Genomic DNA, 15082 nt, shown 5'->3' with positions numbered 1-15082 from the left:
AACAGGACAAGGAACTTATACATGTACCTAGTGCCACGTTCTGTCCCACTGAGGTCATTGCTATCAATTGTATGTCAATTGAATGCTTTTTATTGCAACAAGTGTGGGGCCATAATATTAGGCAAAAACACAACATGGATGGAATTGAGCTGCATGACCTGATACTTATCTCACTAAATATGTACTGCTTTTTTAGTGATGAGATTCATCTTGATTCATTGAAATCTTTGGTCCTTCAGGAATTGTCAGGCGAGTGGGAGTCGCAGGGATCAAGGGTGCAGGAGTTGAACAAGACCGGATCCGAATTGGAGACCCTCGTCATCGACATCACCGCTCCTCAAACTAAACCGGGTAAAAATATCCATATACACATTATTTAAAGACCGTATGATGAAGTTGTCCCGTGCTTCGTTTGTTTCCAGCTGAATTCAGGCCTATGAACAACTCAGTTTCCTTCCAAGAGGATTCATCTGTGAAACTTGTGGCCTTTAGGATGCAGTTCTGCGGTCTGCCACCCAATTTTAACATGTGTGTGGGTGTGGTCCCACAGGACACACCCACTTCGTCCAATGGGGGTTGATTTAAATTCAAGCTTCAAGACACATTTGCAGTTTTGGTGCCAGTATGATGGATGTAGCTAGCATTTTGGTCATGTGCCCATTGTTAGTTTTCCCTAGATGGGTACCTTGCTTATTTTTTTGTGCCATGCAAGCTGACATTTTTTAAAAGAAACCTGCTCTAGAGAGCTTCAAGAGATTTTTTGTGGATTTTCTCATCTTTTAACAAAACATAAATGACCAATGATGTGTGGCAAAAACCACAACATAGCTCACGCTGCTGGTCTGCTGCCCTGCCTCACCAAGGCTTGGCCTCTAGCGCCCCGCGATCAGTCAAGCTTGAAACCCCTGACTTAGCTTCTCTTGCAGTTCAGTAAATGTACTTCTATGACGCCTTGTCTGCATCTGCCGCAGCTGGTGAGGAGCTCTGAATAAAGTTTTGGGGTGAAATTACTTGGAATATAATCTATATGGCTGGTCCTTATTGAGAGTCAGAAAGTTGTCTTTGTGGGATGAAAACGTAACTCCCTGACTGCTGCTGTAGGAACATGTTACACTTGTCTCTGACCGTGCTGTTCCTCTGCCAGGTGTTCCACACATCAACGGCTCAGCAGCTCCTGGCAGCGTCAACGGCATTCACACTTGTAAAGGTGAGCTCCACGGCTTGCTCTATATCTCCGTGAGCTCCCCTCTCGTTCTCATGCTAAAGTAATGTCGTATCATGTCAAACTGGAGTTCTCTTTTTCACCATCACCTCAGACCTGACGGAGCTCCAGGTGGCTGTGACTGATGTCAACGGTCGCTACGGAGCCCTCGGTGTGGAGTTGAAAGACCGACTTGCTCAGCAACAGTCCGCTCTGGACATGCGGCAGAAGGCCAAGCAGGAGGCAGAAGAACTCGCAAAGTGGCTGGCGGACCAAGAGGAAACACTGAAGCAGGGACAGTCAGGCATCCCTTCCAAACCCGAGCTGATCCAGGCCCAGGCCCAAGAGAACAAGGCAAGTGGACTTCCTCAGGTTTCCTGAACATTTAAGAAGTGCAGTTTAACTGTTTTGGTTTGCGTTTTCAGGCTCTGATGTCGGAGCTGGCCGAACGCTCCAGCAAGGTGGAGGAGCTGAAGAGTTCCCTGAGGAAGCTGATAGCTGAAAATCCAGATTCACCTGAGGCCGAGAGCTGGAGGCAGCAGCTGCAGGACATCGGTACGGAACCAAAAATGCTAATACATTTTGTACAATCTAAGTTGGAGCCTGACATTCACATGGGCTTGAATCCAAACTAAAAAAGTCCAGTCGCGCCTGGTCTGGTTTGATTCTGAAGCTAACGTGACATGGACACAGTTTCCAGCATCTCAGATGTTTTTCTAGCTTCTAAACCTGACCAGAACCAGGTGGAATTGATATAATCTCCATAGATAACCTAGTTACGTTCTCTCAATCTAATCTAATCTCTCATGTGTGTTTGATCCTGCCTCAGACTCGCGCTGGCACCAGGCTAATCACAGCGCTGCTCAGCGACAGACAGAGCTGGAGAACTGCGCTGACAGACTGGGCAGTTTCAGCACTGCAGCCAATCAGCTGGGGCCGTGGCTGAGGGAGAAGGAGCTGATGATGAGCGTGCTGGGGCCCCTGAGCATTGACCCCAACATGCTCAACACCCAGAAGCAACAAGTTCAGGTAACGTGGAGTGTCCTCTCTTCTCTGTTTGAACATTAGAAAAAAGTCCTCTGAGGTAGAGTTGTTGTCATTTTTCCCTACTCAGTTCATGATGCGGGAGTTTGAAACCAGAAAGCCCCAGTTTGAGCAGCTGACCCAGTCTGCCCAGGGAATCCTGTCCCAAGCAGGTGATGCCGCGCAGGAACCCAAGGAGCTGGCGGAGGTGCAGGCTGAGCTGGGCTCTATCTCCCAGCAGTGGAACGAGCTCACCAGCAAGCTGTCCCAAAGATCAAACAACATCGACCAAGCCAAAGGAACCAGCGAGCAGTTCCAGGTAAATCCAGTCAGGTTCTGCGGTTCCACTTGACTCTCTTTCACGGCCCCGTTCTGCTGTTCAGCATCTCCTCAGAGAGCTGTCGTCCAGCGTCGCTGCTCTGGGTGAGCGGTTGGACACTCAGGCCTCGCTGAGCGCCCAGCCTGAGGCGCTCAAACATCGACTTCAGGAGACCGGCGAGATCCGATCTGAGCTGGAGAGACGGCAGACCGAGTTGGCCGAGGCCGAGCGGCTTTGCCAGGAGCTGAGTGACATTGTAGCCGAGCCGTACCTGAAGGACGAGCTGAAGAAACGACTGGAGAGCGTCAGTGGGCCGCTCAGGAGTTTGGAGGAGCGAGCAGGTCAGTACACAGACAGATTGCCTTGTGTCTTACAGTCCGAAACAGCCCTTCGTAGTTTATCACACGTTTGGTTGGCTCTTGAAGTGATGCGCGTCTTCTTTACAGCCGACAGCCTGTCGCAGCTGCAAGCAGCGTTGTCATCCACGCAGCAATTCCAGCAGATGTTTGAGGAGCTGAGGTCTTGGCTGGACCGGGAGGCCCAATGCAGAGAGTCGCCGTCTGAGTCGTATCCGTGCCACCCGGAAGCTCTGCGCTCCCTGCTGGCTGAGTCCGAGGAGCTGCAGCGCGGCATCGCCAGTCACCGTGGATCCTATGAGCTGATCCAGGCCGAGGGGGCTTCACTGCTCGCTGCTCTGCCTGCTGCCGACCCAGAACGCTCCACACTGCAGGACCGCCTCAGCCTCCTGCGGCAAGACTGGGAGAACATGAACCAGCAAGCGTCGGACCGCGAGAACCAGCTGAAGACCACTCTGAACAAAGCTGAAGCATATCAGCAACACAAGGGGGCGCTGCTGCCGTGGTTGGTCCAGACAGAACAAAAGGACAGCCAGATGCAGCCCTCGCTAGATGCATGTGAGCTTGATGAAGCCCTACAGAAGGTCAGAGGGCTGACACTGGACCTGGAGAGGCAGCGCCCTCTTCTGGAGCAGTTTAACTCTGCCGCTGATAAATTACTGGAGCGCTGTTGCATTGGGGAGGACGAGGTCAGTGACTCTTCTTACTGAATATCGTATTCATATGACCTCAGCCGATCACTTGAGTGTTGTCTGTAGGTCCGAGACGAGAAGGCGCAGTTGAACCAGCGGGTGGAGAAGCTTGCAGAGAGCCTGGGCACTCACACGTCACAGCTGGAGGAGCTAGCTGCTCGATTGAAGGAGTTTGAAGACGGACGGCAGGCGGTGGAGAGACGACTGGAGGCGGCCAAACACCAGATTGAAGTCCAGGAGGCTTTAGGAGCTCAGGTTCGGAGCAGTTCTCCTGATGTGAGAATGACTTTTTAAGGTTCTGATTATTTTTCTGATTGACTTTTTTTTCTCTTCAGGCCTGCAGCACCAAGAGTCTGGAGCGTCTGCGAACTCAACAGGAGAATCTGGGCTCCCTACAGAACCAGGTGGTCTACCTGAGAGACCTGGCTCATGGGCTGGTACAGGACGCCCCTCAGAGGCCGGAGGGTGGTTCAGGTGGAGCACAGAAGCTCCTGGAACAAGCCAGAGACACAGAGAAAGACTACAAGGATGTTTCAGACAAGGTGAGAAGTCGGATTCCGTTTTCGAAAGGTGGCGTTGTTGTGAAAACGGATCTGGATAATCTATCCTCAGCGATAAAACAGCCGAATCTCTGCGTCTGTTACGCAAAGCTTTCGGTTGGTGTCCGATGACGCCACACTCTAGTGATTGTTTACATTCTCCGACATAATTGGAAACATGATAACGTCAACAGTGACCATATATGAGTCGCGTTCAGCACTCCTGTTCGCGCTGCGCTCCTTTATCACGCACCATTCACTCTTGTTATGATGTTTGAGTTTTTGTTCCCTTCACAATAAAGTTATTCATTGCTGCGTTTGTGCATGTGAGCTCAAACTGAATACCAGTATTATTACAATCAAAGCGTGACGTCAAATTTATAACTGGTTTTCACCGACTTGCATTAACTTCTGTTTGGGTCTAATTCAAGACAGAGCTGTGTACAAAAAGTGTGCCAACATTAGTTTAGGCGAGTGACTGCTTTGTGAAAGGAAAAGAAGCCGTCAGATGTGTCCCGGATATTGTGTAGTGGCTTGACTTCTTTTGGAGCTCCCCCAGGCCTCAGGGCTCCACCAAACTCCGAGCTGTGGAAGCAGTTTTGGCAAGTCTCCTACTCCAAATGACTGATCGGTCCTTTTTCTCCTCTGCCCTCAGATGGAACAGTGCTGCTCTCAGCTGGAGTCTCGGCTTCAGGGAGTCGCTTCAGTCCAGTCTCACGTGCGGGACATTTTCTCCCGCTTGGCGGACCTGGACGATGAGCTTGACTCTCTGGGCCCGGTGGGACGGGACGCGGATTCTCTCGCCTCTCAGGCAGACCTGCTGAAGGGCTTTCAGGAGCGCCTCGGCTGCCTGAGAACCGAGCTAGACCAGCACGCCGCCGAGTGCACCACGATGCTGCGTCGAGAGGGCTCCTCCCCGGATCTCCTGGCACTTCGCAGGGAGACTGAGGCCCTGATCCGCCAGGCCGGCAAGGTGAGGACACTACCTTCTTCTTCATGTTGACTCCAGGTGACACGAAAACTAATGCCGACTGTCTGGGTTCCAGCTGAGTGAGCGTGGTCAGGCCAGACTGGACCAGGTGCAGGACGCTGCCTCCAGGGTGCAGGAGTTCTACAGGCAGGTGGCGGAACTGCAGGCTCTCCTTGCTAAAGCGGAGGATGGACTGAATGCAGAGAGCGTTGTGGCGACTGAAGTGGAGACCATCAAGCAGCAGCTGAAGGAGTTCAAGGTAAGACCGGTTCCGATGGGTCGGGCCAGCATGAAATTACAAAGGAAGCGTGGGTGTGATGCAACAAAATCGCTTCTTGAATGTGACCTAATGTACTGCTGAGGGATTCAAACCCATCCTTGACGCTCAGTGTTTTACAAGGAGTTTAGTTGCCTTATCAAACCCACCATGTTTTTCAGTCTTTCCTTCCTCCCACCATATATTTAAAGGGCAGAAAACGGGGCGCTTTTCCCCCAGTTATCTGTTGCCACTCCTCCATATTTAGACTGGCAGTGGTTCAGGCTGGTGATACTGATCAGTGGGAATTCCTTTGCTGCTCAAAGGGTTTTCATTGTCTGGTGCCCATCTGGGCATGATCCTCAAGCTGACTTCAGACCGACCTCTGACCCCGGCCGCTATCATTAAAGACACATTTTCCTGCCGTGATGTAACTTCCTGGCTGGTGCCGAGAGAATCTGTGAGTCGTTGTCGAAGCCCACTCAGTGGAGACGATCTGTCTGATGAGTCACCGGTCGTGCTCACCCTGTTCTGTTGACTCTTCCTCACTGCTCATCATCATCGCTGCGTGTGGGAGGATCCTGGAACATTTTTGCTGTTTCACAAATCTTTTCCTCCTCCCCCTCCATGAGCTGCACTCCTCATCGGAAAAAGTAGTGCCGTAATGATGATCGTGACAGTTTCTTACATCCATTGAGCTCGGTCCCACTGGGCTGGTGCTTTGAAGCTCTTGTCCTGTAGAGGTCATCACAAGCAGATTGAAGGTTCTTCAAACTTGCCTTTTCATGTGGTACTTTCTGGTGAGTTGTAGCCAACCGTGTTATGCTCTATAATTTAGAACTGTGTTAGTGGAAGGAGATGCTTTGAAACTAAGGTGTTATCCTGCTTAAAATATTCAGTGAGGGATGAATGGAACATCAGCGCCAGTCTGGCACCCGACATTCACTCCAGTGACATCGGAAGCTGCCCTGGTCTGCATAGTTAAAAAGTTCTCATGTGGCCATCTCTCAGTTCCCAATGGTGACATCATCGTTGGAGGATTCGACAATGATCTGACCGCGTCACCTCCTCCTCCCCTGACACTCACCCGCGCTCTTTATCCTGAGCCCCTTCTTCTTACAAAGCATGACATCATCCGCCTGGATTGGAAATGGGGTCTGTAGGGGGAAGGGCAGGGGGTAGGTGGGGGGTGGTTGGGGGTCGAGGAGGGGTCTGCTCTGTTTTCAGAGCCGGACTGACATGTTTAGGTTTGAACCGAGCCCAGTTGGATCAGTTACACGGAGACAGACGGAGGAGGGGGTGAGACCAGAGGGTGAGACCAGCTAGAACCATCAGGGCGGGCCGGGGGCAGCATCAGGGAGGGAATAAAAAGTTTTTAAAAAGACAAGCTTGTCGGAAGAAAGAACCCGCTACACTCCCAAATTCATTCAGAACCTGTCTTTGAACTTCAGACCTGGATGGTCACATGCCTCCTCACACCCAGCAAAGACCACCTCAGTTTGTAGAAGGATTGAACATTATTAGGAGTCTGTCATCTCTTACTTTTAGCTGCTCACATGTGCGTCTCTAGATTTGGTACTAGCACCCCGTGTGCTTTATTGAACGAGTGGCTAGCTCACACCTTTAGCTCCCGCTAGCAGCCTGGAAAGCCTGCGAGAGCAAGGCCTGCGTGTCCACCCACCGACTTTCTGCTTTAGAAGATGCTTCTAATTCCGGACTTTTTTCAGGGGGCAAGAGGAATCTCAGCTGTCACCATACTCCACCCTCACACCAACACACAAACACACACGCATACTGACACAGACTCACATTAGGGTGTGGCATTATGACTCTCCACAGAACCTGATTCCCTTTCGTCCTCCGTGCAGCTGACAGGATCTGTGCCTGGAATGTGGACATATACACACACATGCATGTTTGTATTTCCATCCTTGTGGGGACATTGTGAGGTTTCTCATGGCCACAACCCTTTCCCCAGCCTCTCATTCCTAAACTTGACCATCCAAAACACTTGGCTAACCTTAACCAGGACTCTGAACCAAACTGAAACCTGTTATAATGACCCAGTTATTTTGAAGTCTTCATCCTCAAATTGAGGCTTAACTTTTTGGGGGTCCAGCAAAATGTCCCCACAAAGTCATGCAGTCCTCACAAAGATAGTGTTTTGTCAAGAAGTGGCCCCGTAAGTGAGAATAAACAAGCCCACAAACACACCCATCCTCTCATTGCCGTCATGCCGTCAATACGCTGTGCCTCTCACCCTATACCCAAATATCCCAAACACCTGGCTAACCTTAAAAGTGACTTCAATTTAAACCCAATCATGAAATAATTATTTTGAAGTTTTAATCCTTCAATTAAGGAGGTGTGGTTCCAAGTATCAGCAAGTGTCGCTATACAAGGTATGCACACACACACAACCAAACAGGACGAGAGCAAGGAAGTGCATACAAACACTCCACGGAAACAGAAACAAAAACAGAGCAAAATGCTGGACACACTTGCCAAACATGGACACTCAGCAACACTATCAGCCAAATCCAATTAAAACCAGACCCTGCTGCACAACCTGAACACAACCCCTGTATCCACGAATTGAATTTGGTCCATATAACAGAACCAAAGCTGAAGTCCAGACCCATCATGACAGTTGGTAGAGCAGGTCAGCAGCCACTGACCATCCCAGCGCACTCTCTCTATAACCCACAGTGTCATGTGGTGTCTGGCCCTGACTCTCATCATCGGGTCCTCACTCGGCTGTGCATCCTTGTGGGTCAGTGTGTGTTTATCGATCTTGCATTGGTGTGTGTGTTTCTTGAAGACGGTGATTTGATCATGCTAACATAGTTTGTGCAATCATTTAACTTGATTTGAGAAACTTTTCCTGTGACCACTACACACACACACACATGCACAAACACACTATATATTGGTGACTGCTTTGCAAAATATGTCCATGTGTGTATTTCATGTTTGTTAACCCTCAGATGTTGTTTCAGCTGTTGCGTGCTGCAAAGGTTTTTTTCCTCACATCTTTCTCACATCTGGACTTTCAAATCTCTTTCTTGTCAGAACTGGGTCACAGCTTTAAGAAAAAGTCCAGGAGATTGATAAACTTTCTGTCATCAGTTCTGACCTCAATGATTCTGGACAACAACACGTCTTGTGTCGAAATTAAACTCAAGTTTGTGGGTGTTGTCATTTGTTGGATTGTTAGTTTTGACTGTTTGTTTTTTTGTCGCAGGGAGCTTGAAAAAATATTTTTCCTTGGCTCCAGGATTGAAAATGAGAATGGAAAAAAAGAATGAAATGATCATTCAGAGAAAATATATTTCCGGGAAATACAATTATATTATTAATTAAAAATGTAAAACCTAAATAAATATTAAATTGAAGGTTTGATAAAAAACATAAAATGTCTGCTTTGTTAGAGACAGTCAGGTCAGGAGCTGCCAAGTTCAAATTTCTGTGGAGCTCCATCATCCTGCACAGACTCAAAGCAGAACCTCTCTTGGAGGTTTCAGGGCCGAGGGAAGTGTGGGCCAGCCCCACCTTGGATATCTGGGGGAAAATAGGGAGCACGTTTCTTTGAATGTTTTGTTGTGAAGTTGATATTGCGACTGATATAACAAAGAGACCAGGGGCAGACCAGCATGAGGTGGAGGTCACTGCTTGTTGCATGAACATCGAATAGTGTCTTGCTAAGCAAATTAGAGGTTGTTGGTACTTTTGACTTGGTAGAAAGTCACATGATCGAGATAAATCTCTTCACTGAAGAGGACGATGTTGGTGAAGAGGAGTATCTGTGGAGGAGGATGGCATGAAGAGGTGACCTCACTGAGGGATGCAGGCGAGTGGAGGGTTTCATTTTCAACTTCAAATTCACGAATCTCCAGCATCATTTTAAGAATCCCCCCTGTTGTTGTCCCTGCACATGAGATCCATGTGTGGCATGTTTTTATTTGTCTTAAAGAATGTGTTAATGCGGACCGCCTGTGTGGACTCAAACTGCAGTAAATTGAGAAGCCGACTCACAAACACTTCTCAATATCTCATTAACAACCCTACTGGCGTTCTGTGGTTTCGGGTGTGTGTGTGCGCTTCACTGTGTGTCTTTGTTTGGCTGTCTTTGCCTGAGGAACACTGAGAACAATAACACGCATGGACGCACACACTTCTGTCTATGCAAGTCCTCTGGCTCTGGTAGACAAAGGTTGGATGGATAGTGTGTGATTTTAAAATGTGACTTCATTGTCCACTCCAACTTTGTATAGGTAATTGCTTGCTTGAGTTTTTTCGATCTGGACCGGTGCCCTTCAGTAAAGGTGGGGGCGGTTTATGTGGACAGGTGCTGAGCTAATAAATGACCCAGAAAAGTCAACAACACTCACTTATTGTGTGTGTCCGTGCGCTGGCGTGTCACTAAACTAACTAAGTGGTTAAGGGAAACTCTCTTTTCCATGGACCCATATGCTGTACGACCTCTGTGGGCCTTTGAAACGGCTTAATCCCTGTGTCTTTGCACCCTTTTCTCTTAATCCTGTCCCGAGGGGAGCACATCAATCCAGCTTGGATTGGCTATTGCTGGTGTGCAACTAGAGAACCTTTCACGAAACTTCAGTTTGTGTTGATAAAGTCCCAACAAGCCGCCCATCTGGATAGTTTGAGGTCACTTCCAATGTCAGCTGAGGTTCCCCAGCTATATCCATCGTAACTCGTGGTCCTGATGCTTGATGGGTGTCTTGAGACTTGGCTCCCCTGTGTCCGAGTGCATGTTGCAGTCATTGAATTCTTCCGCTTACCCATGAGCACTGGGCATGTGCAGCAACACAGCTTCATCACGAGGCGTTCAGATGCCCCCCTCTCTGGAGAGGGGTCAGCATGACAGGACCAAGTCAAATAGATCAGCGCATTTGGTCCTTGTTCTATCTGCGGCTCCCTCCTTCCTGTGCGAGTCACGTGAGACCTTGCCAGTGTTTCTGGCTTGTGCAGGACTCAAACCGGTGACAAACCTCTTTTGTCTGGATGAAGATGTTTGCAGCAATGACAGCTGCGGCGCAACTGACAGGGGGTGGGTGTGTTTTGTGGAGGAGGGAGGGCGGTCAAAAAGAAAGAGTGAAGTATTTAGCGTGTTTGACATGCAGCCCACGGTGCGACTTGCTGCAACACTTGGCGCTCTTGTGCAACTGAGGACTTCAGCCACTTTATTATATCTGTTTCCTCTAATGCTAAAGATTGTTTTGTTCACTCTGGGCTTGGCCAAAAGTCACAACGGTTTCCAACTGGACTTACAAAGTTTTTGTTTTGGGGCCGCGCCTCCCCCACTCACGGCTCCCTTTCCACTCATTCTATACCTCCTGACACTCTCTCAGAGCAGGCACCCCCAGCCAGATTCAGTTTCACTAAAGGCCCAGACGGGAATGCACAAGTGGAGACCTGGAATATCACCCACTTTTCTACGATTGTATCCCTCCTATATTTACCTCTCCACACTTGCGCTTCATTTTGTCCTAATTACCTCATTACTGCTCGACAATGAGGCCAGCAGACAAAAGAGGAAGTCACCGAGTGAATAAACCCGTCTCGCCTCCCTAAATCCTGGACTTTTCGCCGTGGGGGTATAAAACCACAAGCTCGTTACTGATAAGCTTCTTTCTCTCACGGCGAACAGACCCGCCCCCTCACTCTACCTTTATTCTTCCTGCGCTTCTTCTCATTTTGTTTCACTTTGTCTTCCCCCAGTCGGTCTCTGCGGACAGTGTTTTTGTGAAGGACGGAGGGGAAAGCAAAGTGCCCTCGGAGAATTAGCTGTGAATTACAAAGCTGTGATGAATACAGTCGTCTCACGTTGCCAACCCCCTTCTCTCCCTCTAGTCTCCGTATCTCGCTCTGTACGCAGTAAACCTAGCTGCTTGCAGAGGGGAAACCCTCATTGTCTGCTGGCGTTTCACAACATTTGAAGTCTTTGTGTTGTGGCACCAGTAGATTAGGCCGACTAACGCTGTACTTGTACTGCAGTATTGCCTACTGCTGATTATGGTCCTTCTTAACGTTTCTCACAGCTCAGGTACATTTTGGCATGAAAAAATTGCTCTTAAAAGATTTCCCTCTATTATTTCGTTGGCCCACCTTTAGCATGGCTTTAGCGTGGCTTTGTCTCTAGACTTTTTGTTCAAGTTTTCGCCAACACTGTCCGAACACTGCAAAGCCTTTTTCAGCAGCTCATCCCAAAAGATTGTCAATGGGATCAAGGTCTGGACTCTGATGTGGAATCCACGTGTGCACTCTTCGATCATTTCAGCCTGATGAAGCCTTGCATTGCCATCTTGAATATGCCAGTGCCATCACTAAGGAAAAAAACCCACTGATGCAATAACGTTGTCTTTCAGTGTAGGAGGCTCGTACCTATCTGCTTAAATCCAGGTGCCAAGTGGCAACACCACACCACACCGCACTGAACAACCTGTTTGATTCTGGCAGGATTTAAGCCAAAAGGTGGTGGTTGTTGAAATAGTCAACTCAAGAGGTGAATGCTTTTCCTTGAATCTACATCCCTGCTAGACATTGATGTGTGTGCTGTGCTGAGACCCCAAGTTACCTTTAAGGTGGAGATGGGGTGACTCTTTTAGTGGAAGTCCCATCAATCCCGGTTGCCAAGATTCCTCAACCAAACGAAAGCCCTTGAGTCGTCAAGAACCTCCATCTCTCAACTGGAACTGGAACTTTGCAGTTTTGCTTTGCAGCAAAATGTTCATGTTTTGACTTCCAGAAAGATTTTTTTAAATGGCCTTAACAGCGGGATATTGACACACATAATTTTTGCCCTTCTTTTTTATCTGATAACGTCTCTGCCACCACACTCCCTCTTAACACCTCCCCCTCTCTCTGCTTCATGAAAAGTCACCCTCTCTCCATCCCCATCTCCCTCTTCCCTCGATGAGATTCTCTGCTTTCACTGAGGGAGCGAGAGGAAACCGGCGTGATTGGAGCACTTCCTGTCTTTTAATACCAGCGCAGGAAACGGAACAAACGGGGCAGAATTCAAACACAAACAGCAGGAGAGGAGGGTGGGAGTAAGCCAGTTGGAGTGAGTGAGCAAGCGAGAGAGAAAGAGACATGTGAGTGAGCGAGCAGACAAGTAGGGGGGGAGTAGCAAACTGGTGAGCGAGAGTGGGGAGATTTTTTTAGCAGCTGCAAACCATTTCAGCTGTGTAGTGGCCTGAGAACAGTGACTGTGAGAGAAAGAGTGCAGCTTGGTGGCCCACACGTTTCAAAGAGGAGGAAAAAGAACTGGTTCTGCGTGGCACTTTGTTTCTTTTCCTGCACGGAGACGCCGTAGCGCGAGGATGGTTAAGAGGAGCGGAGAGTGTCTTGGGATTATTTGCCGGTGGAAGGAGGGAAACCACTGCCTGTAAAGAAAAGCTGGGGCCAGAGCTGGAAGGGCTGTCTGAGTCTTTGCCCTCTGGATACAGTCCCACGACTCTGCTCTTCTCCGCTTGCCTGAATGGTCCCCCACCACTTGCACCCCACCATATAGATGCCCTCGTTCCCTTGAACCAGACTACCTTCAAGATCCTGGCTGTTTTCAGTCTCTACTCCCAGCTCCCCCCTGGAGCTGTGTGGGTAACTGGGAATTGAAACGTTGATGGGGATTTATTCTTGCTCAGCTTTGTTCTTGTGTTCTCCTGCTCTAAATCCTGTCAAGCTTTCACGGAGAAATTTTCACCAGACTGTTATGATCCTGCAGAGATGCCACAGTCGGAATTATGGGTTTGATTTGACAGATGCTACGATTTGCTTATGATGGAAGCCAAGGACAGAAAGGGAATACTGCTGGACCACTAAGTGGCACTGACTTTGTAAAAGGATTTCTTTTCAATCTCATTGCCTGGAAAAGCATTGGAACAAAGGATGTGAGAAGAAAACACGCTGGACCGTTGCATGTTCACTTCCATGAAAAGTTTTCTTTTTGAAAGATAAGTGTGGGTTTTCTCACCGTAAAAGGAGACTTTTCCTCCACCCTGCCTACCTCTGTCAGACTGCTTCACTTCTCCGTGCTCTTGCTGCTTTCCTGTTGTGCCAAAGAGGGAAAGAGCAGAGAGGAAAAAGGAAGTAGCTGTTGGAGATTAAAACTAAATGAACAGCATTCTATGCATATGACAGAGGGAGGGAGCTTGACTCTGGTTTTCTGAAGGCAAACAAAGGAATGTGACTAATGTGGCTGTCGTCCCACGTTGGACTTTGACTTTGCAGATGGAGTTTCGTTTCCTCCCACTCTTGCTTTATATCCACACCTTTCCCTCATTCCAAGCAGGTTTTCGAATGAGCAGTGTCTAATATGGTGCACAGCTGGAGCTTCAGCTACCTTCCCCTCATGTCACCCAGCGCACCAGTTAGACAGACGGAATGTACTACTGTTGAGGTGACATAGGACTTTTATCATGTGAAATCTGGAGGACTTGCGGAATACTGTTTGTCCAGATTCTTGGCTTGAAGGACGGTATGTTTTTATGAACAGTGTTTTTTCTTGCACCCTATCACATCTGTTCCTAATAGCCGCACAAAGTTTTCACACACAATGGGGAAGCCACTCAGCCGTCCTGACTGTCTAAGGCAGAACCCCAGATGCCTTGGAAAAACTGATGAAGATGAGGGATACATCGAGGATTGCTACGTCCCACAGCGTTCCATTTATGATACCATGCGCATCAATGAACAGATTGATCAGGGGACCAAACTGTGCCAACCATCCAGGAGTACTCTGGGCTCTGGAGGAGAGGTCAGAGGAGAAGGCAGCACACTGTCCAGCAACGGTACCATTGGTGCAGACATTGGAGGCGTGTTTGTTTCAAGGACTACAGATAACTCCGCTGGGGTGAAGAAGCTGGACGAGAGGGTGATTTTTGATGCCTTAAAGCTCACTGGTGATGCTAAGATTTTGCCACCACCAGTTGGCATCATTGGCTCTGGTTTGTCTAATGCTTCCACGTCATCCTGCTCTGGCGGAGTTGCTGCTGTGGCCAAGCGACGGCACCAGGCTGGGGAAAAGAAAGACAATCCCAATCGTCGCTCTTGGAAGGTCTTCATGCCTCCGAGTTATCCGGAGTTTGCGGAGAGACTAGAGTTCATGTCCAGTGAAGCTGCAGAAAAGCGCTCATCAGGTGCTGGGATTCCACCCCTAATCCCTCTTCAGATGAATCTCCCGTCGACGCCAAACTCCTCCACTCCATCCTTTCCACCCTACTCAAGTTCCTCTATTTCATCTGCCCCACAAACTCCCCCCGTCTCTTCCTCGCCCTCGATCAGCCCACCTCCTCCAAATCAGCACCTTAATGTCTGTAAGCCAAAACACCCTGTTGTGCAGAAGCAGCTCATACAAAATCACAAGGTGCCCTTGCGTTCTAAAGAACCTGCTGTGACAAAGACTCGTGTGCCTCCCATCCCTGAGATTAAATTGCAACAGAGCCCCAGTATTTTACCACAGGTGGCGAGAAAGAACAAAGATCATTACCTAACCTCGAGCTCACCTAAGGCTGCAATTAAAAAGATTCTTTTGGAGCCCGTCGAGCCTGTGAAGTCCTCTGATTCTGAGAGGGACTCACCACTTCTTGATCAGGACCAAGGTGATAATGCTCCTCTTATTCCGCCAAAACCAGTATTCTGTCCCCCAACCAAAGCACGCACATGGCCCCGGAGTATATCCACAGGGAAAAAGATGCAGCTGGG

The 15082-nt window shown here is 48.9% G+C and overlaps 1 protein-coding gene across 25 annotated transcripts in view; it reads left to right on the top strand.

Annotated features, from left to right (window-relative positions):
- macf1a (microtubule actin crosslinking factor 1a) overlaps positions 1-15082 on the top strand; it is a 147312-nt gene that overhangs the window by 100467 nt on the left and 31763 nt on the right. For all 25 annotated transcript variants that reach the window (XM_053863891.1, XM_053863887.1, XM_053863875.1 and 22 more), the window contains 12 exons: positions 240-351; positions 1145-1207; positions 1317-1555; positions 1627-1756; positions 2031-2230; positions 2316-2543; positions 2608-2884; positions 2990-3588; positions 3658-3846; positions 3927-4133; positions 4786-5103; positions 5177-5359. In XM_053863891.1, the coding sequence (XP_053719866.1) occupies positions 240-351; positions 1145-1207; positions 1317-1555; positions 1627-1756; positions 2031-2230; positions 2316-2543; positions 2608-2884; positions 2990-3588; positions 3658-3846; positions 3927-4133; positions 4786-5103; positions 5177-5359 (2745 nt within the window). The remainder of the gene's footprint in view (positions 1-239; positions 352-1144; positions 1208-1316; positions 1556-1626; positions 1757-2030; positions 2231-2315; positions 2544-2607; positions 2885-2989; positions 3589-3657; positions 3847-3926; positions 4134-4785; positions 5104-5176; positions 5360-15082) is intronic.

The sequence above is a fragment of the Synchiropus splendidus genome, chromosome 4, assembly GCF_027744825.2.
Source record: "Synchiropus splendidus isolate RoL2022-P1 chromosome 4, RoL_Sspl_1.0, whole genome shotgun sequence".
In the NCBI taxonomy this organism is placed as follows: domain Eukaryota; kingdom Metazoa; phylum Chordata; class Actinopteri; order Syngnathiformes; family Callionymidae; genus Synchiropus; species Synchiropus splendidus.
This window is presented reverse-complemented; position numbering and strand designations above follow the sequence as displayed.